This window comes from Lissotriton vulgaris, chromosome 12 (assembly GCF_964263255.1).
Source record: "Lissotriton vulgaris chromosome 12, aLisVul1.2, whole genome shotgun sequence".
Classification (NCBI taxonomy): Eukaryota; Metazoa; Chordata; class Amphibia; order Caudata; family Salamandridae; genus Lissotriton; species Lissotriton vulgaris.
In genome coordinates, this window is record NC_141700.1 from 642,112,051 (window position 1) to 642,139,880 (window position 27,830).

At 44.7% G+C, this 27,830-nt stretch overlaps 1 protein-coding gene across 1 annotated transcript; it reads right to left on the bottom strand.

Moving 5' to 3' along the window:
- LOC147677916 (DNA replication factor Cdt1-like) lies at positions 1–26,024 on the bottom strand. Its single transcript, XM_086945808.1, has 12 exons — positions 25,908–26,024; positions 25,729–25,822; positions 25,292–25,386; positions 24,101–24,250; positions 18,953–19,785; positions 18,015–18,218; positions 9,431–9,576; positions 9,222–9,316; positions 4,069–4,254; positions 3,228–3,377; positions 1,716–1,917; positions 1–855 (listed from the first exon to the last, which is right to left on the bottom strand). The coding sequence occupies exons 4-12, from the start codon at positions 24,209–24,211 to the stop codon at positions 689–691; spliced, it is 2,094 nt and encodes a 697-aa protein (XP_086801934.1). The 5' UTR covers positions 24,212–24,250; positions 25,292–25,386; positions 25,729–25,822; positions 25,908–26,024; the 3' UTR covers positions 1–688.
- Between the last annotated feature and the right edge of the window lie 1,806 nt (positions 26,025–27,830).

Sequence of the window (27,830 nt, forward strand, 5' to 3'; positions counted from 1 at the left end):
TTCAAGTAATAAAATATATTTATTTAAACTCTAAATTTTGACAATAAATACTGAAGGAATAATATAATTAGTGCAAATATAAAGTCCTCAACGGACACATCTTTTCATAGTCACAGGGCAAATACAAAAACCAACATTGTTAATTTTAAAAGACAGGATTGTCCAAAAAATACTGAATATGCTACACAGGCAGCACAAGTCCAGGCCAGGGTGAATGACTTGCTGACCAAGAAGGCCACTCTTGCGGAGCTTAGTTTTTTCCACTGCACAGCACACTCAGATGATCATTTGATGAGCACAGTAAATTGAACAGGCTTTTTTTGCAGGTTGCAGATTGGCAGAACATTAGTTTTGTTTTTGGACCTCAGATCTAGTTTAAACAAAAGTTGAGACATTTCGTGATCAAAATAAAAAATCTAAAAATGTCACAACTGCGAAAAAAGTTAATCAGATCTGAAGCAATCGATTGAATGGCGTAGAAGGTGCGTGGACCAAATAAACATCAGCAGTATCCTTCAGGTTCATAAATTCAAGCTCATATAGCTTAAGCCAATAACATTTCTGAGCTTGCTGCAAAGCAGACAGATGGTAGTAAGAACTCAGATTCTGTCCTGAACCTTCAAGGAGACCAAGTTAGAGCAGTGCAAAAAAATCCCATTCTAGAGGAAATGCAGGTCCAAGCAAGGTGTCAGCGTCGGCCTTCTTCTTCCTTCACTTTCTTATCCAGAATGTCTAGAACATAGCTCAGCTCAACCTTATTTTCCAGTTTCAAGAATATTTCGTTCTGGACAGGGTGAATACTGAGCCAAGTCGGAACCAGTTCTGAAAGGAGGAGAAGGTGTTTCTCCAGCTCTCCTATGAATAAAGATAAACAGATTTAAGAATTACGGCAAGGGATGTTTTTGATAGAATACGTGCCTCCATTTCCTGGCTGAAATATTTATTCTCCTGCAGCTAGACACACTCACCAATAAACATCCTCACACATACTACTTTCAAGAAGATGTACACATTTTCTAACCTATTTTAAATATTAAACGTGAGATAGGTCTGATTGCCCATGTTGGATTGAGCAACCATTGCCATCCTGGAAAGTCTAATCACACCAGAAAAGGATTGGATGAGGCTCAAATACTTTTCAAAGTGGGTCATGAAGCAGGGATGCATACTGGTGAGCAGGGCAAGATTCAAACTGGCTAGCAGGACGAGATGCACTTGCACTCTAAATGTGAACTTCACTCTAGTGTTCTCTACTGCCGCCTTTTACCAGCACCACATTAAGTCACAACCCTCGCTTAGAGGTGACAATTTTCCATGCCTGCTAAATAAGAAAGTTTGATATATGAATACAGTGAACCCCAGGGACTTCCAGAAAACATAATGGACTTTTAATCAGATCAGGCTTTAAAAAGTTAAATTCAACTTGAGGCCGGGCACCTAGTCATCTTATCTTAACTTTTGCATAACTGAAACAATCGGTCTTATCTTGTACAATAAGGGAACAACATTTTATATTGTCTATTAATATACAATTTCATTGCAATGGTTTAAATTAATTGTGTAATAAATGTATCAGCTTATGGGAGGGCACGCTTTTTGTGGGTTTCACACACTTCACTTCCTGTATTTTACTTTCTCATATGCTAAAAAAACAGACCCGAGGTGAAAAACCTTAACTCAGAGACCAGAACTTCAATAAGCATCCTGTGCCTTACTTTGTGTAATTGAAGAGGGATAGCTAGTGATTGCTCTGTAGCAGGCCACCTCCATTTTCAGCATTGGCTTTGTTCCAAGCACAAAGACATTGAGCAGTAGGCGGGCTATATCTGGCAGCCTAGACATCATGGCAAGCCGTTCCTCCTGCTGGAGGCTCCGAATCAGTATAGCTTGCATTTTCTGCAATTCGTTTGCTTGAATCTGAAGAGTAGAAGAGACATGCAAGCCACGTGATCAAACTGGTGTAAATCCAAAAATGGAAAGAAAACAAATTAAATAAGGAAAAATGGTCTCATGGGCATGAGGCTACACTCGTTCTAGCCAGATATTGGGGGGGGGGGGGGGGGGGGGGGGGGGGAGGATACCCAATCCAGAAAGACAAGTGCAAACAAATCTTAACATATTTTATCTAACTAACTAGCAGACGAACACAAGCTTTCCTTTGCAATGACCAGCTTACCCCTCACCTTGTTTGCTTATCTCTAACATTTGTTTAGACACATTGCTCAAAGGTAGAGACTCTTTACCACCAGGCCCAGGAATGTCCAAGCTACAAGAGTTCTGATGGGGTTAGGGCTGCAGACATTCTACCAGTGGGGGGGAAAAACACCCAGAAATTAAGACATAGAACTACATTTATGGGTTTATGAGACCACCTTCTAGGAGTACCTGCCACTCCTCTTGAAAGTGAGGCTTAGCAGTATCAAGTTATCTTCTCATGACAAGCCCCCCCACCTCCAGTAGGAGCAGTGACAGTCCATGTGAAGTGAATGTCTCCTACATTCCACTTGTATGCACTGCAGGATTCTTCATTTGGCATTTAACACTGAAAGTAATTTTTTTGGCATCTACTCCTACCTTAGGCAACAGACTTGGCTTCTACACCTTCATTTTACCATGAGTCACATACAGTAAGGTGGAGGGTGGCAATCGAGGTGCCAGACCACAGAGGACAACAGTGAACTTCACTTTGAGTACACGAGGACGAGACGAGGTGCTGTGGGATAATGGCCACATGCCTTTGCTTTTTCCACAGCTTTTAGCACCTGCCTAGTCTTTTTCACATTGTATTAAACAAAAAAAATCGTTTAGGGCCAGTGCAGTAAGAAAGCTGGAACCTTAGGTTATGTTCATATAGGTTTCGATATATGTATACATTAGGGATACAATATATGCAACATTAAAGTACCTTAAACGGACGTTATTAAAATTAAAAATTTAAACTAATTTTAGAAAATTGGCATACAAATCAAATGTAACCTGTAAATATAATTCAGTGATGTAAATTAAAATACTCCTGATGTAATAACCATGATTGATGGACTCCTGATGCAATTGAAAACAAAGTAATGAATGACATTCAACAATTCAATATATGTTCTGCAGACTGTTGCAAAGACATGCTTACTTATATGTAGTAAACAGTCTCCACCCCTGGTGAATGTTGTACTTCTGTTTAAACTCCCACAAAAACAATGTCTCTTCACAGGAACCCCAAATTCTAGACGTACCCTATCTGAGAGGGTCTTCGGAATTGCCTTGTGGGCCTCAGAGATACTGGCCGGTGGACCCTGGCTCACAAGTTCTCCCACAGGGTCCTTTTTCTCCACTGATCTCATATTTGGACTGCTCCAGGTTAGATTGGTGAATGCACCCTCCAGCTGTACAAAAGAAGACAAACAAAAAAGCACACACCTTTGTAAAAGGATGGCACAGATTTTAATATCAACTTAAGATACCCCGCTTTTGTAGAAAATGTAAACGACAGCTGAAACTCAAAAAGTTCACAATTCTTACAACTGAAGGCTTTATTTTTTTTCTGCACTGGAACTATACATTAATCTGTTAGGTGTTTGTTGCATGGAAGCCTGTAAACAATCTGTTACACTCTTCACATACTGAGTCTGCAATGTAGGTTAGAATCTATGCATGAGGAAAGAAGGCACCATTACAAACTAGTAGGCTGTATCAAAACTGGGTCTGAGCAATAAAAAAAAAAAATAGACCGGCTTCTTGTAACAGACAGAATAGATTGGTATTTCAGTTTTGGGAGTGTTTATTATACGGGTAGTGCAAGAACAGTCATGTGGGGGCAAGACAGTTTTTTAGGCAAAGCATTCAATCATAAAAGAAAATACTGTACGGAAGTCCTGCCAACAATGCACCACTCCACATTACACTAGATGAGAAGCTACAACTAGCGAAATGGCAGACAGAGAATAGTGGGTCTTTGAGAAGCCTATTAAGCCTGGGCTAGAATAGGTTTTAGTTTACTTTGTGTTAAAAGGGCTGGGAGGATGCACATAGCTCAGGGAAGACCCTGCAGTGAAAAGGATTCCTCTGGGTCCTCACCTTGGGTGTCAACACTTTACGTGCCTTCTTCAACATCTCCAGAGCAGTGCTCAACCTGCTGACCTGAGGAGGCTGTGGAAGCTCAGCAGGAGGAATATCCGGCAAACTTTCAACATCAAAACGTGGATGCCAGCGGGTTATGTGTCCACGAATGATCACTGGTGGATCCAGGGACTCTATGAAAACCTGGGGGGGGGGGGGGGGGGGGAACAAAAAAAGGCAGCCAGAATACAAAGTAAAAAATACAGCCAGAACTAAATAGAAGCATACTCTAAAGTCAGGATATCAAGTTACTGAGACTAACAATGGAATTAGACTCAACACTCCCACAGGATGGGAAGCAGCACAGGCTAGAAAGCCTTCTGCTCGTGCTCCTACCCTGTCTATATAAAACACTTCTATCGCTAGGAAAGGATATGACCGAGATTACGAAAAAGATCTAAAAATACGTATACTAAATTATTCAGTTCCCAGCGATCTAAACAATGGTTAAGTCATTGCTACTCAGCAATGGGACCACAGATTTCATCTGTAGTAGAAGTCTTGATAAGTGCAGAACAAACCTTGGCTTTCCAGTATTCTTCAAATCATCCCGTGAACAATTCTGGAATAAAGGATATGCAGAGTTTTCATTCAACTTTGTGCTGATCAAAGAGGCATGAAAGACAAAGCACATCCTGCTCTATGCCAATTGCTCCCCATTGGATGAAATCTGAATTGCTTGCCTACCATCAAGTATATACACCCAGCTTTAGTATGATGGACAGAATCTTTGTATTCCATTCACTTCAAGAACTACTCTTAAATTGCTAATGCGCTCTCCTCTCCCAAATACTAGTCCAAGCTGATGTTTGCCCTTTTGAAGTACACTTAGAGGGTCATTAGGATGGTGGGCGGACTTTGCCCGCCCGCCATCCTCGTGGTAATAGGGACCACCCGCCATAAGGGCGGGGGTCCCGTGGGGGGGGGATATTAGGATGTGCCCGCCACAGTGGCGGGCACATCCTGTATTTTTAGCATTGTGGCGGGCGGGGCTCTCTGCACCACCCGCCACAATGCTAAAGCTGCATTTCAGCCTTTGCATTTACAAAGCTGCAGGCACCGCGCGGTGCCTGCCGCTTTGTAAATGCAAATGAAGGGGGGTACCACAGGTACCCCCTGTGTTCACCCCCTACTCCCCTTCACTCTAGGGGCCCACACTGGGCCCCCAGAGTGAAGTCCGCCTGGCGACCGCGGCGGAAAAGTGGCGGGAAGTGTTTGCCTCCGCTGCGGTCCCCCCCGCCATTGTAATGTGGCGGGGGGGGGGGGGGAAGGGTGGCGGGCGGGCATTGTCAGGCAGATAACCACCGCCACCATGGCGGTGGCGATCCGCCCGACATCGTAATGGGCCCCTTAGACTCTCCTTGCTTCTGCTGAATGTATCCAAATCAACTAGTGATTAAAAAGCTTCGACTACTTAACCTTCCCTTGGTCATCTCTGCCTTTACAAATCCTAGTCATATCCTGACCCTCTCTTCCTCCATAATTTCTTATTCTTGCAAGAGCAAGGTGACCACAGAGTGCAGGCTAGAAACGGTTAGCACTTTAACAATAACCTTCAGGGGGGAGGGGGGGGGGGGGATAGCGCCTACTGTTTCATATAATGCAATATATGTCCCTGACTATTCTTGATATATGCCTCGGCTTTTGAGAAAACACTATAATGAACTTTTATATAGTACAGACTTGACCCAAAGGTATCGGTTATCAGAACACTTTACATTAGCTCCAGTTGGGTTCCACAAGAACACATTCATTAGGTCTCGCCTATGCAGCGAGCAAGCATAGCCTAGGAGGGACCTCTTTGAATCACTCAGGACTTTTGTTAAAACTTGTGCATGTTTTGCACGGGCCTCTATTGGCACTCGTGCATGTTTAGAGCTTCCCTTGCGGGAGCGAGCAGCGGCGCCATCTGTTTGCAATTATCGCCACTGCTGCCTCCCACAAGGGAAACGCTGTGCGAGTCTCGCCCCCATTTGAAGCCTCATCGCTGTACCCTCTGCTCGCTCCCACATCACAAACTTTCGTGGCTGCAGGAGTCTTTCAGCGTTTGTTTAATGCAGTATTAGATTTCTCGGTATTGGGTTAGTTGGCTTCTTTAATGAGGCACACGTCCGGCCTTCCAGTGGTGGCGGCTTCTCTGTTGCACTTCTTGGATGACATCACTGTCTAGCGCCGCTCACTTATTTCCTGGAAATATAAACATACTTTCTGCGGAGATACAGGATGTGCCGGTCTGTAAACGGCAATCCAGCATTTGTTTCAGATGTGCAAAGTAAAACCTGACCAAGGCGAATGGAGGCTTTTTGGGAGGAAAGCAGGTCAGAAATTCTCTTTTCCAGACAGTCGTATTTTCCCAGTTCACCTGACCACATTCCTGGATTGTAGTTGCTGAAGTAACTTGGCCAGCGCTCTTTCCTGAAGCGAATGCGTCGGACGTTGTTTAATGAGGCGTTTAAGAGTTAACGGGAGCTTCATTGGATTAGTCTTTATTTTGTTAACCAATACAGAAGATGGGCTGCAGCACACATCTCCGGATCGATGGTTTTCGACTTGCGACCTAGGTTCTTATTCTCTAATTTAGATTACTATATTTTTCTTTCGTATAAGAAACTTTGTGGTTCCTGTTTAAATAAATAACGCAAACTGATCGCTTTGGCTATTTCCTAGTCTACTCAAAAATGTTAAAAGGAGCCCACTAAATCAAGGTAGCTGGCGTTAATATTGCGCTCTGCATGGTCGTCTGAACGTTGCGAGAAGCTACATTGAGCTTTATGCTCTGGACCCTCTGCTCATGTCAAAGGAGTGTTTTTGCTGGAGAGTAGTTCTCCTGGCCAATTTCATAAGCTACCACCCTGGTTGGTGCTATGCTCTCCATCTCTCCCTGGACACTGATCTGCTCTATAACTCTTTAGGGCTGCAATTTCTTGGCCTGCAGAGGGTGCACATCCTACTGCATATACAAGCCAAGTACTCCTGAATTGTATTCATTAAGTACCAGTGAGTAGGTGACAAAGTTGTGCATGTTAGCAAACCACACTTGGGTGTGCTGCTAATGTGTCAGCCAGGGGCGTCTTCTGTTACATTGTGTTGGCATCTCGATGTAAGCAGCTAAGCTTTCTGTAATCATACAGTGCCCCTCTCCTTTACTGCTCTGCACTTTGATACTCCCCCCCCCCCCCACCCCCCCCCCCCCCGCCCCCAGTCCAGTATATCTACCCATCTTGGAGATGAGCTCATACTGTTCTATTCATGATGATTATATTAAATCAACTGTGAAAACTTTGGGACTCACTTCATGGGTGTACTTTATGCCAGCCTGTGTTGTCACATTGTATCACACCTCACATGCACCAATTCCTTTTTTTCTACCCCAAATGCAGTGCAATACAAGTTTGTAGATTGTGTTAATTTGTATATATTCATCACTTTAAGCCCTCCCTCCCGTTGTCCGTGCCTTTTTTACCCTCACACCCTCCCTCCCGTTGTCTGTGTCTTCCCCCTGCCCGCCCTCCCGTTGTCCGTAATGCCTACCATTTACAATGCAATGGGTCTCGAATTTACGCAAATTAGAGCTATTGGCATTGTAAATGACGATGCCTTTAATTTATGTTTTGGTTTTTAAAACATGAATAAAAGGCAGTGTCATTTACAATGCCAATAGCTTAAACTCACGTAAATCCGAGACCTATTGCATTGAAAGTGCTTGTTTTTGTTAGGTATGGGGAGATGAAGTGATGCCCAGAACAGGATGTTGAACGTCATTGCTGAGACTCAAACCCAGTTCCCCAGATTTGAGGTCAACCGCCCTAGCAGTTAGACCAGAACCTCTCCAGTTAACAGCAGAAGAAGTTTAGTCATTTGGCAGAAACACCAGTATTTATTAAAACCCATCGATTATCCAACAGGTTTGCAGCTCTAAAACCATGAATGGCACTCTTCTACCGGGGAACTGAATCAAGGAAGAAAAGCATGGTTAAGAGGTTCTGGTCTCTTTTTCCAGCTCTGAAGTATTGAGAGCCTTCCAAAATAACCTTTAACGCATCTCGTAAATCTGAGAATTAGGATATAATTTACAAATTAAGCACAGTAGGTGCAAGTTAGAGCCAAATGTGAGTCTATCAGAAATATTGATACACGTGAGTAAATTAGTATTCTCTCCTGCTGCCTACTAGAGATTAGTTTTGTGTTTCGCGATAAATGCATTTGAGTTTTGGATACAAAATAAATTCCAAGATCCGCCATCCCTTGTTGAAGGGGTAGTTAAGACAGAACGCCTTATTTCCCGGTTGAAGCAGACCTCAAAGAATTGGGTAAAGGAAAAAAGTCAGGAAGAAAAGAAAGCAGGAAATACACTGGTTTAATGTGCTCTAAAATGGGCTGCAGTTCAATGGTTACTTGGTTGGCGAGCGGGGAGGATGGTGGTCATCAGCAATAGGTAGCATGTGGCTATCCAGTCTCAAATGGGTAGGAGGCAATCAGATGTCAGATACTGAGGTTGTTGGAATCCTGAGGGAGAAGATAATCTTGGGTTATTGAGGCAGAGCTGGCAGGGGAGGCTGAACAATGCAGTAATCTTTCAAGAGACATTGTGTACACTAAGATTAGTAGGTGCAAGAATGGAATTCCAGACGGGTTGAGAGTTGAGGGAAATAAGAGATGCCAAGAATGAATGGAAACAACTCAGAGCTCAAATTGGGGTAGGGTCCCAGGTTGGCAGGCAGAAGCAGAATTGGAGGGAGTAACTAAGAAGCGTCTTGGGTGAGGAGCCTAAAGCCCTGGCCACAAAGAGGTTTGTAGGGTGAAGCACAATGTAAAAAGAGCAAAGTTTAGCTGGTGATGTGAGAAAGAATGTAACGCAGAAGAGGAACTAGTCAAGTGGAGCACTGGCATTGCAAATGCAGAGGAGAAACTATGAATATTAAGAACGTCCTTCTGAAAGTTTGTCAAACTGAAGTTCACAAGAGATTAGAATAGAAAAAAAAATGACCATTCTGATATACCATAAACTTATATGGTGCAACATCAAAGGCAGAGTTACAAATCCACACCCACCATCAATCACGATGGATTGCTCTGCTGCTTTGTACCATCTGCAGTGACTCAGAACTTACGGTGTGATGTTGCTTTACTATGTCCACCAGGTTACGTTCAAAGATGCGGCATCGCTCCAATAAGCGCAATGTGCAGAACTGCTCCTGCGCATTCCCTAGAGGAAAGAAAAATAACTCCTGCTAGTCCAAATCAGTCAAGCACTTTCTAGAAGGTCATTTACAAAAACATAAGGAGACGTATAGGGTTGGCAGAAGCAGCAGAGACATACCATCCCCAGCCAGTGGCTCGATGGTGAGCTGGCAATCAAATTTCTTCACACCGTCTTCGTACGTAGGGATACTGCTCTCTAGACTGAAACGATAAGCTGTGGGATAAACCGTTTTAATCTGACCAATGTTGCGCTCTTCGAATGGCCTGCAAAACGATACAAGAAAAGTAAATTTAACAGTTAGATGGTGACAGTCAGCTTGCTTTTCAAACAAGAATGGAAAAAACTGTACATATATTTATAGATCACCAACCTTCCACAATATTACATTGCATCATGCCATTAAAAAAGGTTTTACACTTTTAGGTTATTTTTGTTTGAAACTCCATGATGTAAAGACACGTCATGTGCATCATTGAGACTTCCATTGGCTCTTTTTTCTGACAATGATATGTCTAGCTATATAGAAGGATTGGTTAGCATGGGACTACAGTGGGCAAGAACCAGCCTTAACCAGCCCAGGAGAAGACGGTCAAAGATTAGCCAAATAGTTCCTTCTGAAGTTAGTCTTACAATTGTTTTGGTAAAGTTAAAGATTACACCCTTTCATTGAAAAAAAAATGGAAAACGGTGCTCTGGAAGAAAAAGATGCTGTAAAATAATGACAAAAACTACAGGAAATATGAGAGGGAGAAAGTGTACAAACTGAGCAACTGAGAAGCGAGGAACAGAAAGAAATAATTGTCCAACAGATATAATAAAAAATAACACATAATTAAATGTTTATCATCTACGGACCAGTAAGATGTGAAGTACTATAGTAAAAAGCAAATACTTGTTTCCAACGACAATTGTAGTACATGCTCTAAGATCTGTTATTTCTGGTCATAATAGCATTACTGGTAAGATTAAAGCCCATCTAAAGATCACATGTAAACGTGATCAGCAGACACAAATTTCTTGGCAAGATAATGCTTCACTTTACCCAGACAGGTTGTTCTATGAGGACTATTTAAAAACCTACTCACACCTTGTACCCAAATTTCCATAGGAGCACATTTGATCTCTAAAAACCGACCTATGGAACAAAACATTGTTTTTCCAACTTACCAGGATCAAAGAAAACATGCCTGAAGCACTTCACAGACAATGGGCTAGCGAATAATTCACTTTGACAATCTCATTGAAAAATCATTGAGTATGTTAATCAACTGGTGGAACTTCTTTGTTTGGGAACCTTACCAATAACTTTTGTCCTTCTACCTGGTGCCTCCTACTTAGTGCCTAATTTGTAATAAAGTAAGTGCCAGGGCCCTGGTCAGGGGATCACTGCAGCTTGGAATCCAGTCTGCCCTAGCCAGTGCTGATGATGATCGTACCAATGCAACTACTAACCAGCACACACTTACAAGTGTGACAATTTAGACTCTTCCAGGCCTGCGAAGCTATAGAAATGACTTTGGCAGCAGGTTTTAGTCATTTATTTTTTAAAAACATGTTTTATTAAGATTGTACACAATGTGCAGGTCTCTGTTCCCCAGAGATAACCGTAGGACAGTTAAGCTTCCAATAATATAGTACAATCCAATTTCCTACTGAACTGATCAGTCAACAAATACTGAGGCAAATGTAAACATTACCCACCAAACCACCCACCACACAAACTCCCCCCTCCCCCAATCCCCCCCCTTTCGCACGGTCATCAACCTTAGTCTCCACTTTGGCACGCAAACTCTGAACCTAATGCATACTCTGATTATTAGCATCTCATCCCACATCCACCAGAGGGTCATGATCCTCCAGAGGCTCGAGCCACAGACCCCTATAATCTGCCCACCTTTTCCAATTTTTGAAGTGTTTCTGTGGGCAGCCCCTAGCAACAAATATCGGCCTCTCCAACCCCATGCAGAAATCGAGCCCCCTCTTCCAAGCCACCACCGTGGGAGCTCGCGTATCTTTCCAAGCTCTGGCCACATCCCTCTTTGCCAGGGTGAGGCCCAACAGAAGCAAATGTCTTATAAATATTCCCTCCTACCCCCTATAAGACATGAAGGAGACCTAGCTGTGATGTCAAGGGAGTTCCCATACAAGCACTTCAGACAGACAGTCCCACACCCCTTTCCAAAATCTAGTCAGCGCAGAACAGCTCCACACTGTATGCAGGAACGTCTCAACTGCCAGCCCACATCGTAGACAGTCCGGGGACAGTATCAGGCCCGCCCGCCATAAGCATGGTCTGGTAAAATAGACCCTATGGAGGTGCTTGAACTGTATAAGCCGCAGGCGCATTGAGATGGCAGCACCCCGGGGCCCGGCCAACGCCTCTCTGCAATCCTCCTCCAAGGCACCCACATCCGCCTCCCAGGACTCATGCAGTTTCTGTAGTGAAGTGGAACAGTGTATAACTAATGATTGATATATACGGGATATCTTTTTGGGCCCCAGGTCTCCCATAAATACCTTGGCCTCTAGGGGGCTAAACTCAGGGAGGGATTCCAACCCCGCCAGAGACGGGGAGAGAGTGTGGCGGAATTTAAGGTATTTGAAAAATTGAGTGCGGGGCATACCAAACTCCCGGCTTAACTCCTGGAAGGACTTAAGGGTCACGCCCGATAGCTCGTCCCCCCGTGTGGAGATTCCGATGCTGTCCCACCCTCCAAAGCCTTGTAACGCGGCTAGGACGGGAAGTCGACCATTGCGCCAGAGGAGTTTCACCTGTCAAAGTGTGCCACCAGCCCATACGCTGCAGGGCTTACCTCCAGATCGGAAACACCAGTTGTGTGCCGGGCGGCAGCGTCTTTCGTATCTGCACCGCATAGACGATAGTGTGGAGCGAGTGGGCACCCATTAGGAGGCGCTCCAAAGCGTACGCCGGGTCTCTATCCCCATACCACCAATCATTTAGAACGAGCAGATGGGATGCCTGGTAGTAGGAGAGGATGTCAGATGTCGCTAAACCACCACAATAGGTGGAGGAAGCACGTGCGCACTGCGACCCGTACTGCCCCCCTGTCCATAGGAACTGCCTGAGCGCCGCATTGACCTGCCTAAACCACTGGGAGGGTATCGGGTAAGGGTGATTCTGCAGTTGGTACAGCAGTCTAGGGACACCATTTTAAAAATGGTCAACCTACCGTATATGGTCAACGGCATGCGGGACCATGTTTTTATATCAGCTCTGGCCCGCTCCCACACTGGCATGACATTCGGTTCCCAGGAGATCGCCGGGACATGGGATATGAACACGCCCAGGTATTTAATGCCTCCCACCGCTACCTGTAGCGCTGACGCCCAACCCCTGCTGGGGGTCACCCCCCCCCCCCCAGTACCCATAGGGTGGATTTGCAGTGGTTCATGTAGAGTCCCGACGTCTCGCCAAAGATCTGCATTATTTCCATGATGCGTGGTCCTGACCTTTTGATGTCGGTTAGGAAAAATAATACGACGTCCGCATATAACGCTATTCTATCAGACAGGTCCCGATCCCACTCGAATCCCTGTACTTGCGCGTCCATGCGCACCCACACGGCCAACGGCTCCATGGCCAGGGCAAAAAGGTAGGGTGAGAGGGGACAACCCTGTTGGGTGCCCCTCCCGATGGCAAATCTAGAGGAGGTGACCCCTGCTACCCTAACTGAGGCCGTCAAGTCGGTATACAATAGCCGGATGTACGACAGGAAGCGAGGACCCAGATTCAGTCGCGACAGGAGGGAAAATCAATAAATCCAACTCAGCGAGTCAAATGCCCTGTTCATGTCGGCCAACAGGAGCGCAGCTGGCACCCCGGTTTTCTGTACTGCCACATGGTGCTCTTCGTATGTTATGACTGGTTGCCCTCTGGCGCATAAAGCCAGCCTGGTCTGGGTGAACAAGATCAGCCACGTGGGACAGGAGACGATTGGCCAAAGCCTTGGCAAGAATCTTTGCTTCAACATTTAAAAGAGAAATCTGGCGGTATGATGCATACTGCTCGGGGGGACGGCCAGGTCTATGGAAGACAACCACTTCCGTGTGTCTCCAGTCGGGTGGAAGGCTGCCCCGCTCTTGTGCCTCCTCCACAGCCATTCTATAATGACTCCCTAGCTGTAGGTGATATTTCCTCAGTCGCGGCTGGTGACATTTGAAAGTGGCGGGGCGTGATGACAGTATCTATTCCCACTGGTCATCCCCGAGGACCGCGGCCGGAAAAAGATAGGTGTGTGATTTTTCCCCCTCTATGGTCAGAGACCCTCGAGTGGCGCTCTGTCAGTTTCAATCGCGTGACCTCTGAGTCCAGGGTGGGAAAAGCATATTGGCATCTGACAGGCAACCACTGCCAGGTAACAGTGACACATTCCAGCAGGGCCTATTTAGTTATTTATATTACATCTACCGGGCACAGTGCTGCAAACACAGGAACTGCAGAGTGCAGCACAAACACAAAGTCATACAAGAGGCACAGAGAATGTCGGTTTGACTCTAAGGGACACGGAGGGAAAGTGAGCATCAAAGGGCAGGAAACGGAGAGGAGCCTCCCGCTTCATGTGGAAAGGAAGACATATGTGCTCTAACAGCAGCAAAGTGGGTTAATCAAGAGCATATATAAGTTAGTGAAACAAGACAGCGGCAGACCAACAGAGTGTGGCGTGATCCAAACGCCAGCTCTGGGCCTCGATTGAAGGGCAGCCAAGGCCACAGCACTCTCCCCCTCCCTTGCGCCGATTTGTTAAACAAAAAAATAGCATCAAGGAAATGAGATAACTGGCGTAATGAATGGTGTAATCACAAATACAATCCAAAATGTACGCTTTCTCCTTTCACTGAATTTGTAGAGTAAATTGTGTGACTTTCCGGAAACTTCTTTATGTCACCGCACCTACCTCTTAAAACTAGTAAATAGGTAACAGCATTTCAGAGCCCAATCCATAGTAAAACAACAAAGTCATAAGTCAATAAACTTAACTACTTACCTTACACCTTCCGGCTTCCCGCCTTCAAGTTAGCTCTGACTCCTGCCGCCGTCCTGTTCTTGAATTCGTCGTCAGACTCGTCACGCAGGAAGCCAGGCAGCCTCCCTCCCCTCCGGCTCCACCACAGCACAGCGCTGTGATTGGTTCGGCCGGCTGCCCCAACACCACATCATTTCTCTGTATGCTGCAGCATACAGAGAACAGGGAGAGTGAGAGGGGTTACCCGAGGGCAGGGGGGAGCGGCTTTCCCCGCTGTTATGAATACAGTTAATACTGTCTGTTTGGACAGCCTCTCAGGCTGCCAAACAGACAGTATTACCAACAGTGGGGAAAACCACTCCCCCCTGCCCTAGAGTGTCTGCTAGGAATTTATCCACAACGTCGGCCGGGAGACATTCACGCGAAGCGTACAGGCTGGCATAGTAAGAGGCAAACCCCTCTGCCAATGCCGTGGGATCCGTGACTGGGCTCCCCTCAGCGTCTAACATTCGAGACAGGGTTTGGGCCTGGAATGTACCCTGGCAGAGCCGGTGGAGCATTGTCCCCGGACTTGTCTCCCAATAGGGAGATCCGCCTGCGGGTGGCCAGCCATATCTGTTTGGCTTCGTCCATCAGCATGGACGTGTAGGATTGCTGCGCCAAAAGAAGCTGCCCTGCCGCCCCACCCTCCATACTCACTAGGAGCTCTAATGCTGCAATGTCGGCCTCGGACCGAACCAGGTTCTCCAAACGTTTCTTCCACGCCGCAGCACACCATGCTATGTCTACTCCCCTGAGCACTGGCTTGTCTCCCACACCGTGCCAATCTCCGCTACTGTCCCTACATTTTCGGTCAGGAAGTGGGCAATGGCCTCGCCCATGTGCTTTTGATAATCTGGCTGCTGCAGGTGCCACATGGAAAGGCGCCACCTGAATGGCCGCCTCTCCTTGTCTAAACCAACATCCACTGTAATAGGGGAGTGGTCCGAGAGCCCTCGGGGCAGGATTTCTGCTGCCTCCACCCTATGTATCGCTGCACCTGGGACAAATAGGTAATCCAGCCTAGAAAAGGATTTATGGACCACAGAGACGTAGGTGTACCCCCTCATAGCACCGTGTAGGCGCCTCCCAATTGAGACCCCGTGCCATGTCCAGAAGTTTAGTAGAGGGGCCTACAACCACACCGCTCCCAGGGCGAAACCCATCTATATAGCCGTCCATAAAATCGTTCCAATCACCTCCTACAATTTGTAGGGCATCGGGATGTCTGCCCACATCCCAAACAGTTTTTCAACCAGCGACCATTGCAGAGGGGGTGGGGCAAAACACTCCCTAATACCAGCGGTTCCTCACCTAGGGTAACTTTGATAATGATGTAGCGGCCCTGTACATCAGCCTATTGCGCTGTGTGGACATAAGGGATCCTGCGATGTATGAGGATAGCCACTCCGGTAGAGCCTCTCGTAAAGCCCGCGTGAAACACCTGGTGATACCCATACTGCTGTAGGCATAGTAATTTTGTGCCCATTAGGTGCGTTTCTTGGAGTAGTAGCACATCTGCGCCTGCCCTCAGCCTGCTGTAGTACTGCCCCCCTCTTGATCTTATCCAGGACACCTTGTACATTCCAACTGAGGACCCTAAGAGTGCTCCTGGACCCATGTGTTCTATGCTCAGAATCAGCCATTAGGGGACATCGAAGGTGAACGGCCAGTCATTAGGCCCTGTCTGCGCACACAAATCAACATTCCCGACTCCCATGAGACCATGCAAAAACTCCCCCCACCAACGATCTAACCCCAACTCTAACAACCCCCCTTTCCCACTGCCCCCCCCCCCCCTCCCATACCTCAGAAACGTCGAAGTATCTGTCGCGGCATAGCAGACACCCGACCCCAAACGGGAGGCCGGAGGCAGTCTACCCCAATGGATCCCCATCAACTCTCCCCAACCCCTCAGTCACATGCTCCTCGGGGAGCCACCCGCCCAGACCTCCCCCCCCCCACCCCGCTCCCTAGCGCTCCTCTAATCTTGTGTGCCATGGAATCGGCTTCCAAGGTATTAGTCATTTCTAATGTATATTAAATTCATAAATAACCGTAGTTGTTCTCATCTCTAAATTAGTCAAACAGTGCTGACAATTAAGTGCTAGTGTTGAGCACCGGAAACCGCCATCTCAAATTAGTCACCTTAGAGTAGATACACCAGGAGCAGTGCTTGAGTGCTTGCACGGGTTTTATAGTTTCATTCTTTTACCAAAGAGCCTTCTACATTATTACAGTCTTCGGGTAAACATACCAGAGGTACATACCAAAAATGTTGGTGCTACAAGTCTTTGACATTTAACAGTAGAAGGTAAATTCCACATGATTATCTGCAATGGGGTAATCATGAATAGCAAATAATTATATTAATAATCAGATTACATACTATAAATTACACGTTCTTGCCATATCAATTGGAAAAACTGCTGAAAAAAACATGCAGTTATTTCCAGAAGTAAAAAGAACAATTGGACAGAATGCAGAACAAGGTCATACATTCACCCCAGTACAGAGATCTGGGCCTAAATCCATCATTTTTTTTTTTGCTCACCATGCCATTTCAGTTTGGACCCAGCCATATGCAAATCAGTCTTGACCCTGTGCCCAATGGGAACAGTCCAGCCCGAACTGCCAGGCCAGGTCCTCCCTGGACTGCAAACAAGCATCTTAGGAGCGGTTTCGGACTTTCAGCTTCCAGAACTAGCAAGAATGTAAGATGTCAATTTTCACTTGATCCGTGTGTGTTTGCCCCCCCCCCCAGTTTTGTTTTTCAGGTGCATTGAAACCTTTGTCAGCTTTACAAGGGTAGACACAGGCCTTAGATGAGGGTGCAATGGACTCCCAATTCCACTCCAAGGAGGTCCGACCTGTTTTCCCTTTCATGGATATTAAAAATGAAGTCTCACAGTCCTTTTACAGGAGGGAAACAAATGGAATAAGGAAGGAAAATCGAATATTTTGGTTTCAAATGGAAAAGGATCCCCAGGGCAATTATTTACTTGAAAGAGCCAATTATATTTTCTTGAAACAGTCATTCCAACTTTACCTTCCAAATGTTTTTTTCTCCAGAGAACAGCCTGCAGAACCAGAGGAACAACCCCCCTAAAGGATGTGAGTTCTCAGTCAACTTTTTGATGTATCTTGGTTTACTCTCAAATACCAAGCCCCTACACTCTCAGGAATGTGTGAGCTTGAAAACTATGAGAATTAACAGACATGCCTTGAGAGGAGAGTGTGTGTGTGTGGGGGGGCGGGGGGGGGAGAGCAGGGTGAGTAAGGGGTTTTGAGATCCACTGACAAGATAAAGCAAACTATATTAAACTACGGCTTATGTTGCTCCATAACAGCAGGGGGTTACCAAAGCAAACGAGGACAGAAGAACAAATGCTGCTGAATACAGCATGCCCAATACTGCTTATAACAAGTTATAGAAGATCTGGCAGAAAGGCTTCTCGAAGGAATAATCGCCAGTAGAGAAGACTCGCTAATCAGAAAGGGTCTCTGGACAGGTTAGCATTACACCCAGATGTTTGAATGTATTTTTCAAACCGATACCAGCTAGCGAAGGAACATGGAACATAATATCACATGGTACTAGTATAGCTTGCAACTACCCTCTCAAACACTTCTTTCCCAAAAAAACACAGACGGCCTACATCTTTTCAGGCACTCACTTGTGCATCATGTTCTGCACACCCTGCTTGACCTTGGCAAAAGTCACAGTCTCACATTGGTTGAAGAGACTAGTCACAATGGTGTCCATGCTGCAAAACATCTGAGCCAGCACTGTGTACTTGTGTGGCAAGGACATCCCCGGGGTCACATCCTGGGTCACAGTGTGGACACGTTGGCAGACTGGTGCTTCCTCAGGGACAGGGCTGTGGAGACAGAAAGAGCAAGTTATGAAAGAGGAATATGCATTACTTTTATGATTCTTTCATGGATATTATTATATTTGAATGAAGTGATATTGAATTGAAAGAGGAATATTGCATGGACAGTCTCAGCAGTAAGTGAAAGAGTCACCAATAAGGTCAGTTATGCGTCCAACATCTGCCAACAAAGCAGCAAGTTAAACAAGCAGTATACTCAGGATTCCACCTTAGTTCCACTAAAGTCTCAACAACCAGCTTTAAGATACAGTGCATGTCCAACCTTAGTATTTGATAAAACGAGCAAAATATATACAACATGCATGTTGTATGTCAACTTCAACCATCAACGCTAGATCTGCGGAACCTTAGTTATGAATGCAGCTAGTCCGCCGATCAATTATAAAAAGAAAAGCCACATCAAACTCAGAACAGCTCAAGAACAGACAGACAGCCAACAGCTTCAACTGACAGCCATCCAGAGTTGATAAAAACAGACATCAGTAAGTTGAACTCATTAAGTCAGACTGTTTCAAGGTCCAAACATGCCAGTAATTGGGAAAGGGATCCAATGTTATCTGAGAACCATCTAAAAATAGCATAGATAGTGCCCTTGCTGAATGCCCTGGGGCACCTGGTCGAGAGCAGTTGCACACTTACCCATACCAAGCTTGCACCGCTCCCCAACCCACCCTAAACTACCGACCCCTTCTGGTTAAACTCCCCTTCCCTTACCTTACCTTTCCTCTTTGACTTGGGGTCCCATAAGCTTGGCTTTCTTCCCTTTGGTTTTCCACTCCTCCTCTCTGGCCCTCTGCTTCTTCTCTTTCGCAGCTTTCAGCTTTGCAATGTGTGCGTCAATCAGCTGCATCCGTTTCAGGCAACTTTGTCGGTCCAGCAATTCGAACACAGGCCGCGGTGGCAGCCGCTGTTCCCCAGGGGCTTTCTGTTCCAGCTCTTCCTCCTTTCTACATTTCCATTTCTTCTCTTTATCTTTCCATCCCTCTTCTCTGGCATTCTGGTGCTCCTCCTTCATGGTTTTCAGCTTTGCAACATGCATTTCAACCCGGTGTAGTTGGCCCTCGTGATCCAGCAATTGAATAATAGGACGGGATGGCAGACACACTTCGACCCTAAATAGCTGTTCCCGCTCTTCTGCTCGGTTTTTTTGCTTCTGCTCTTCCTCTATGGCTTTCTGCTTCTGCTCTTCCTCCATGGCTTTTAATTTCTGTACTCGTGCCTCAATCTCTTGCACCCGTTTTAAGCAACCCTCCAGGTCCAACAATTCAAAAGCAGGCACTGATGGCAGACTTTGCCCTTCATAGGCTTTCTGTTCCTCATTTATCTCCTGTTCCATGTCCTTGGTTTCCCAATTGATTTTCTCCTCCTTGGATTTCCAGTGGCGGGCACGTTTTAAGCCACCAACAGGGTCCAAGCCCTTACTGACCAGATGCCTTGGCAAATCATTGAGGTCTGAGACATAAGGCACAGGTGTCAGAGGCAAATTGAGTTCCTGACGGATTTCTTGAAGTCTTTTCGGATGCAGTTTCAGCTCTACCAGGTTTTCCTCGAGCTGTAAAGGAAACGTTGGATTGAGACATTTGCCAGCAGATACACAATAGATCTATAAGGCCTACCTAGAAGGGCCCTCAAATATATATATTGAATACCTACCATAAAGTGTAGATTTGTTGTGTACCAGTGTCTATAGAGGACACAGGTTTCATTGCCAATTATGGATGTAAATTTGAAGTAGTAAGAAGTCCTCTTCTAACCCAACAAAAGAATACTTTGAAATGTGTTCATTCTTTACAATATTCTATTTAGTCTGAAATTATCAAGTGTAGTAAACTAATGACAGCCCACACCCTTGTAATGACACAAGTCTGCTAAAGTGGTCACAACATTGCACCTGGACTCCTCTGGGAGACTATGAATCATGAAATGTTGTGCAAGTCATCCCGGAAGTAAATTTCCTCAAAAATTCTTTTGGCGTTAGAACCCATTTCATTCAGCCTTCCACAGGACAAAACGCACTCAGCTAAAACATAATACACATACATTACTATACTGGGCAGCTCATGCCAGAAATGGAGCATCAATAGGGTGACCGCAGACCATCAACTGGAGTGACAAACTGTTGGATGCCAGTGGTTGGTTCACCCTTTCAACATTTTATGTGCTTTGCTTGATTAATCCATACACTGCACTGGCTAAACCAAGGGTGGGGAAAACAATCTGTGTGTAAGTGGGAAAGACAATGCAAGAGTGAGACAGAAAAAAGATCAGTGTCTCGGAATGCAAGTAAGAGTGAGGTATAGAACATGGTTCAATGCCAGCTTTAAATATTAGCAGGAACTTTATTCTGAGGTGGCAGGGGCGTAACACAGGCCCTGTAGCCCCCCGGTGGGAAGGGGTGCCTCGGCACAGCACTCTGGCCAGAGCTCCTGATTGAGCCTGGAGGGGGGCCCTACACGGACCTTGCAGGGAGGCCCCCTCAATTTTCGTTACGCCAGTGTGAGGTGGATAGAAGTATTACAATTAATTTCAGCAGCCTCAGACAAATCTGTCTGCTTTGCAATAGCTAACACACTTTTATATATTACTCTTCAATTAAAGACATGTTGTAGGCAGTGAGAAGGAAGCACGTGAGACCACATAAAGCAAACTGAGCAACTTAGTAAAAGCTTCGCTGTAACTCCAATCCTCATACCCAATGAGGGACCACAACAGCTCATCGAGATCACATGATGGATATACCAGCTTAATAGGAAAAATATCTACAGTGTGAAGTTTGTTTTCCTGTTTTACACATCAAATGTGCCAGCCAAAGGTTAGAATTATCATTTTGGCAAATCTCACTGGTTTTTGCCAGGAAATCTATATCTTCATGTGTGGGTGACATGCTGTAATAGTGAGTGCTGGAACGAGGGTGTTCATCTCTGGTGTGGGTGTTTGTATTTGATGTGGGAGAGTGCATCTAGTGTCTACCTGCGTACACTAGCAGTATGCCCATAGTAGATGTGGGTAAGTGTATCCAAGCCAGATGGTGGCATTTGGGTTTTCCATGATGCCTTATCTCTGGCTCTAGCAGTCAGAGGTTAGTGGATAGTTACCATATCAGGTACTGTCATTTATCGCTGGTGTTCCTGGACCAGAAACTACTGAACACCAAATGAGTAACCGCATTCCTCCTGTTAAATGCTTGACTCTCAAAGGAGTACCGAAGAGGAGCAGTTGAGGCTTAAGAAAAGGGGCGGGACATGGTTTAGAACAGAGATGCTATGTGACAAGTAATTACACTCAAACTGCAGTCATGGAGGAATGCAACTATTTACAGACGGGAACAAGTGGGTTGGATAAAATCATGATGCACACAAAGTGGAAGAATCTAGAGCTTTCACAGCCCGTTGAGACTGAACAAACACTGATAAGCACTACAATTCTAACTACAGATCTAGTTTTAAGCAACAGGGAAAGGTTTGGTGCAAGAGCCCTTATGAGTTTTCAGGCTTACTGCAGCTAGTGAATGAAGCAGCGGTAGCACGAACAACAGTCACCCTCAGGCTTGCTCCGACAGCATTTTGTGACAATTGGTCAGATGGTGTCAATATTTATTCTTCCTTGGGAAGCAAAAGTGGGAAAACAAGGCCAACAAAAACCTGAGCTTCACTTAAATGTGAAACATTCCAAGTCAGGACATATTGAATCTCCATGAGTTTTGCAGAGCAAAGGAAAGCCAGGGGGAGAAACTGGTATCAACCGATTATACTTGTGTGCATTTACTCTGATCAGAACTTCAAGTCCTTAAACATACTAAGAACAATATGTAATAGGAGCTCAGGTACCTTGGAGGGAAGAAACTGGTTGGTGGGCACCGGGTATGAATATACGCCCGGCATCTTTAGGGTTTCAGGGATGGCACCTGGGTATCACTTGCATACCGGTTATCCCAACTGGTACAAACAGTCTGAAGAGTAATTAGCAATTTTAAAGCAGGCACTCAATGTATGCTCCCGAGACACCGTGCGCCCTACATGCAACACACATGATTGAGGGGCTTTCGTAAAGACTCTAGCTATGGGACACTGCCGATTTTCTAGAAACCATTTATTTTATGAAAAGACCCGAAAAAGGGCATCCTCTTCAAATCTAATTCAAATAAATGGTGCCTTCAGTAAGGGGAAGGTACTGATGAATTCCACAGACTTCTATTTAAAAACAAAAGAATTCTAGCTCATAGGTAATACAGATGACTATATCAACTGAGAATTGAGCTTATCACAAACATGCCAGGCACGTCATTAAAAAGGCTTTTGATATCCTTCTGGTTTTAGTACGAGATATCAGAGTTGTCGCCTATCTCCATTCATAATAAAAAAAAAAAAAAAAAAAAAATAACAAAAAAAATCGATGCTCCACTTATCTGTATCAATTAATTTATGTTGATTATGTTTTAGCTCATTGATCATTTTCCGACGGTTTTGCAACGGCCCCCCTCACAATGACCTAAAAAGAGCAATTGGCATCCTAATGTAAATCTTAATCATGAAGAGGGATTGCTTTTTATAAAAAATTCAAATTTATGATGTGGCCTTCTCGCTTTAGATTGGTTATATTTTCAGATGTATTCTCCTCCCCTCCCCGAATCCTAGGCTTTGAATGTGAGAAAAGCAAAAATGTGTAGGGTAGGTTGCTTGAATTAGAGTCAAGCGCTGTATTTACTGTGTACCACATTCCATTCCATGATTTATTGCTCATAAGACAGTGATCAACCTCGTGCAAATCAGCCTAGGTCTAATCTCACAATATCTGGTGTCCTGTCATCACCTAAGATGGAGCAATCATTCTATTTTGGGTTATACATTATGGTAACAAGATTGACATGTTCGATTGGATGTGCTGGTAAAGGGTTACAATTCTACAGGAGGCAGTCTAATTGATTTCTTGTGCCGTTTTTGGGTCCTGTGATTCAGAGATTCCTGGTGGTATGAGGTAGTCCATATTTGTGGGGCAAGTATCTCCCTAGAAAATGGATTCAGGCATAAGTAAAGGGGAAAAAACGCGTTTGAGCAGAGTGTGGCCTTGTCCATAGCAAGACTGGGTCAAATAGGTTTTACAGCTGAAACAATGACCACAATGATACACTAGTTTGTTATTTAGGGCTTCCTGAAAAATAATCTAAAACACACATTTAATATGCACATTTATAAACAATTTGGTGGTGCTCCTACTGTGTTGTCCAAAGGGTAATTAAATTTACGATTACAAGTAGATTAAAATGTGTTAGCAAAATTACCTTCACTAAAAGTGAAATAAACATACACCAAATGTATACTTTATAGTTTTAAGTGTCTGGAAGCAAAGGCAATAAACAAATCTTTCACTATGCTGAATTGCAATCAAACTATAAATTGTGTTTACAGGAAACATTAATTGTACACCACAGTTTAAGCAATAGAGCAAAACAGGTTATCAAAACATCACATACACTTCCATAGCTCAAACCAACCAGACCCAACATCACCACTAGGTCACACCAGTTTCACATTGCAAATTACAGCAGTGCAGCGAGAAGGAGTGGTCATTGTACCTGCAATGCATGTTAAAACTCTGCATGGACATCTGCCTTGACTCCTTAGCGCGCAAAGTCTTACGGAGTCCAAGCACTTAGGTTTACAGTAAACCAGTCTTCATAAGCTAGGCTAGAAGGTTGTGGCCCCTGTAAGTTAAATCAAGCAGATTTCCCTTTGACACCACTGCAACCCGGCATACAACTTTCTCCAGGTCTGCCCTAGTTTTATAGTGCTGATTAGTGAATTCACGATTAGACAAACTGGCTTGGGTCATCCGGAGATTAAAAAGCTCACAGATCTACATGGACTCACCATCGCATGCAAAACAGTAGGACGATCCTGGTACTGTCTCCGCCACATTGGTGACAACATCTCATTCACCATGTTTTTGGACTTCTTGTCCATGAATATCGGTGAAGGCATGGAGTGATTCCGAGCTGTCCTGGAGAAGGGGCTAATGAGCTGTAAGAAGATTTTTTTTACCGATAATCAACTTTATTGGGTTTTGAGCAGGAAAGAACATGAGACCAGCAGTAATCAAAAGCAGTGATAGACAGCAGAGACATTACATCATTGTAAAGTTGTACATCAAACACGTCTGAAGGCAAAATATGAGAAGGAAGACAGAGTCTAGCACTGTAAGAAGATTTACCCATTAGACATCAGTGACATGCTATACGAACTTTTCATAACGAAGATCAGTGCTCACAGACACATACTGGAAGGAGACAAACTGTGGACCTGGAACAAACTGCCCGGTGACAAAAGCATAAACTAAAGACTTACAAGTAAATGAACAGAGTTAAAAAAAAAAAAAGCACAAACACGCTGTGTGTACAAAGCAGACTGCAAAACAACACAAAAGTCTTTCATGACGCCTGCATGACAGTCACTTGCCCACCACTACAGAGTTGATGTATTGCTCAGTCAGTGCAGTTTCTCCGATAGTAGTCTTCCTTCTGTCACTGTGCTCTTGAAGTATTTTGTTAATAATTAATGCAAATGGGTGTGGCATTGCTTTTGAACTTTCTTGCAACCTGGCTGTCACCAGAATAAAGTGCATGGCATATCCTCAAACAGCTATGAGTATGACCGGACGCGGCAGTAGCAACATGATTATTTTTTCTTTGCAGTTTTATATAGTGCAAACTCGACTTGAAGGTACTGGAGCACTTTACATGAGCAATAGTTACCTTACACAAGGATACTATTTTTTAAATCCTACCGCTGACCTTAAAGAGAGGATGACAGTTTTGAAATGTGCAAATTGCACTGGAGCAATAAAAGGGGGGGGGGGGCAATTAAACACCCCAGAACAGACCTGGACACACAGATAAAAGACAGGCTGACATGCAAAATAAAAAGAAATGATGTTTCTGATAAAATACACTTGTGGAAAATGTGCGGCAGACTTCACAAGGAAATAAAACAAGAATAGTACATAAATATAACAAAAGAGATGTAATCAATCAATCACAGACATTTATATAGCGCACTACTTACCCGGAGGGTCTCAAGGCGCTAGAATCCACTGGTAAGCTCTCTTTATGTTCAGTCACACACCAGAACAACTTTCCTTTCAAATCGAACGATCACTACTGGGAGATTATCAGAGAAATCCACTTGAGAGATGGTAGAGGTGACGGATACATTTCTGGATAAATTAGTCCAAATGGACGAAAGAACCAAACACCATCACCAAAGCTTCAGGCTGAAAATGGGTGACCATGCATAAACCAACAGTGCGGAAACCCATAGTGTGTACCGAAAAACATAGCGAAACCCAAGTAATGAGAACTAAACAGAGGAGCAGATATAAAGGAAAAAACTAGAACCCCTATAGACAACATTTAGAGACCAAAAGTACTACCTTAAATAATGAGCCGATCATGGACGCACATGAAAGAACTAGTAAAAAAAAGTTCTTACTTTTAACGTACCGGTTTGATTTTCAGCCAAAGTTTATATTTTGCTGATATAGCCACTGATAAACTTCCTGATGTTTCGTACGGTCTCTGGACTAAGCAAAATGTCCTAGAATAATAACAAGAATTCATCAGTTGTGTGACCACTGGGGTCGAGGTCTCATGAGCAATAATGAAAGCTTAAAATCATATACCTGCAAGTGCAGCGTAATAAAGTAAGGCGTGCTTCTGGCAGGCAGCTGGGAAAGTAAATAGAATTTGTAATTATGTTTAGCAGGGAGTGGCAAAAATTGATACGCTAAAACCACCGAAATGGAATACACACCGAAGTAGGGGACGGGATACGGCTAATAGAGTTGACAAACAGAAAAACGTCTAAAAGGCAGATTAAGTGGCCCTAGCCTAGAAGGCCTACTATGATTAGCATGAATACGGAAGTGTTTAAACGCTGATAAAGTTATCCCCAACTACTTACAAGTACGCAAACAAGGTTCTTATATACCGGTTCTCTTTAAGGTTTATCCATTTTTTATAATATTGCTCATATTTATTCTTTTTTTTATTTATTGTTCAAGATGGTTTTTATGTATTATATGCTGTAGTACCTGAATTATTTATACTCTATTAAATTAATAAAATTGTTTGACCAAAAAAGTTCGCAAACAAATGTGCGATGGCTTGCAAACATTAAGGTGCCAAACAGAACTCTTGCAACCAAGGTGGAAACGCTTAAAGGAATATCTGGTAAAGAACATCGTTCATGCCAAACATTGCAGGGACAACCGAAATTGATAATACCAATACTGTCTGCAGACAAAAGAAAAATAGGAACATTATAAAGCTACCATTAAAGTGAGTGAACAACCCCCTCTGCTCGCTAGCCTGAGGAAGAGAAGGTGGGAGGGAAACTTTCCCCGAGCACGAACACATACTGCTCACAAAACCTTTCGCGAGCCGTCTAATCTGTGGCTGAACGCGGGGTCTGTTAAGAAAATATCGGAAACGGCATCGCAGTTGACGCGAAAGTAGGTCATGAACTCGTCTGCCGTTGACTTGCCTTGAAGAACAGCTGTGCGGCATGTGCTGTAAACAGTAGCAGCACGTGTGCTCTGCTGCTTATAAAGAAATACGAAAGCTGGACCGCGCGTCGCGTTGCGCGTCATGACACGAACTTCAATGCCATAAATGGCCGCCATGTTGGAATGGAATGGCGTGATAAACAAAATATATAATACGGGGGAAGGAAAGGCAAGAGTCTGAACCTTTATAGTGTTGAGCTGTGGAACATAAAGGTATATATGATTCGTAAACCACCTTAGTCACACGATGGCAGAACGGATATCAATTTTTATGCATTTGGATATAATGCTCACATGGGCAAAAAGTGCAGAGCACAGATAGTTCACTGTCTCAAATACTGAGTGCGGTCAGTGATTGAATCAATTCTATTTCAGGGCAGGAGGTTCCGATTATGCTTATACTCAATTTTTTTACTGAAACACAGCAGCCAATCACAGAACAGTAAAGAAACGAAAAAACTACATTACCCATAAACCCTGGGTAACCATAGAGTACACCAATGGTATATAAACAGTCATAGAGGTAACCACTTCCTCTTTCTTTGCTGCTCCGCAGCCAGTTAAGTGCATTCTTATTGTTCTTCTTTGCTTACTTGTGCAATTTTATGCTGTTGATTAGCGCTTTGCTTGCGCTGTGTGCCGCTTTGTTAAGCGCTTATCTCGCGCACTTGCTGCCGTTCGTTGCGTGTGTTCCCGCGACCGGTGCTCGCGGTGGGGAGCGTGTGCCACCTCCCTGGGTCAGGCGCTTGCTGCCTGTGTCCCATTCTCTTTGTGGAGGGAGTTTTGGGGTGGTTCTGCCTCGCGCGCGTCTAGCGCGAGCGGTTCCGGTGCTGTCTGGCCAGCCGGGTTTCCGCGCATGCGCGGCTTTCCTCCCGCTGCATTTCCTCCTCACGCTCAGTTTGTTGACATTGCAGCGCCGGCTCCTGAACTCGTCAGAACGACGAAGACGCCCACTGCCTCTCAGCTGGCCCCTTCTGACACCGGAGCTTGTGAAAAAGGTTCCGGTCGTATAATTGCATAGGCTTTGCCGAGAGTGAG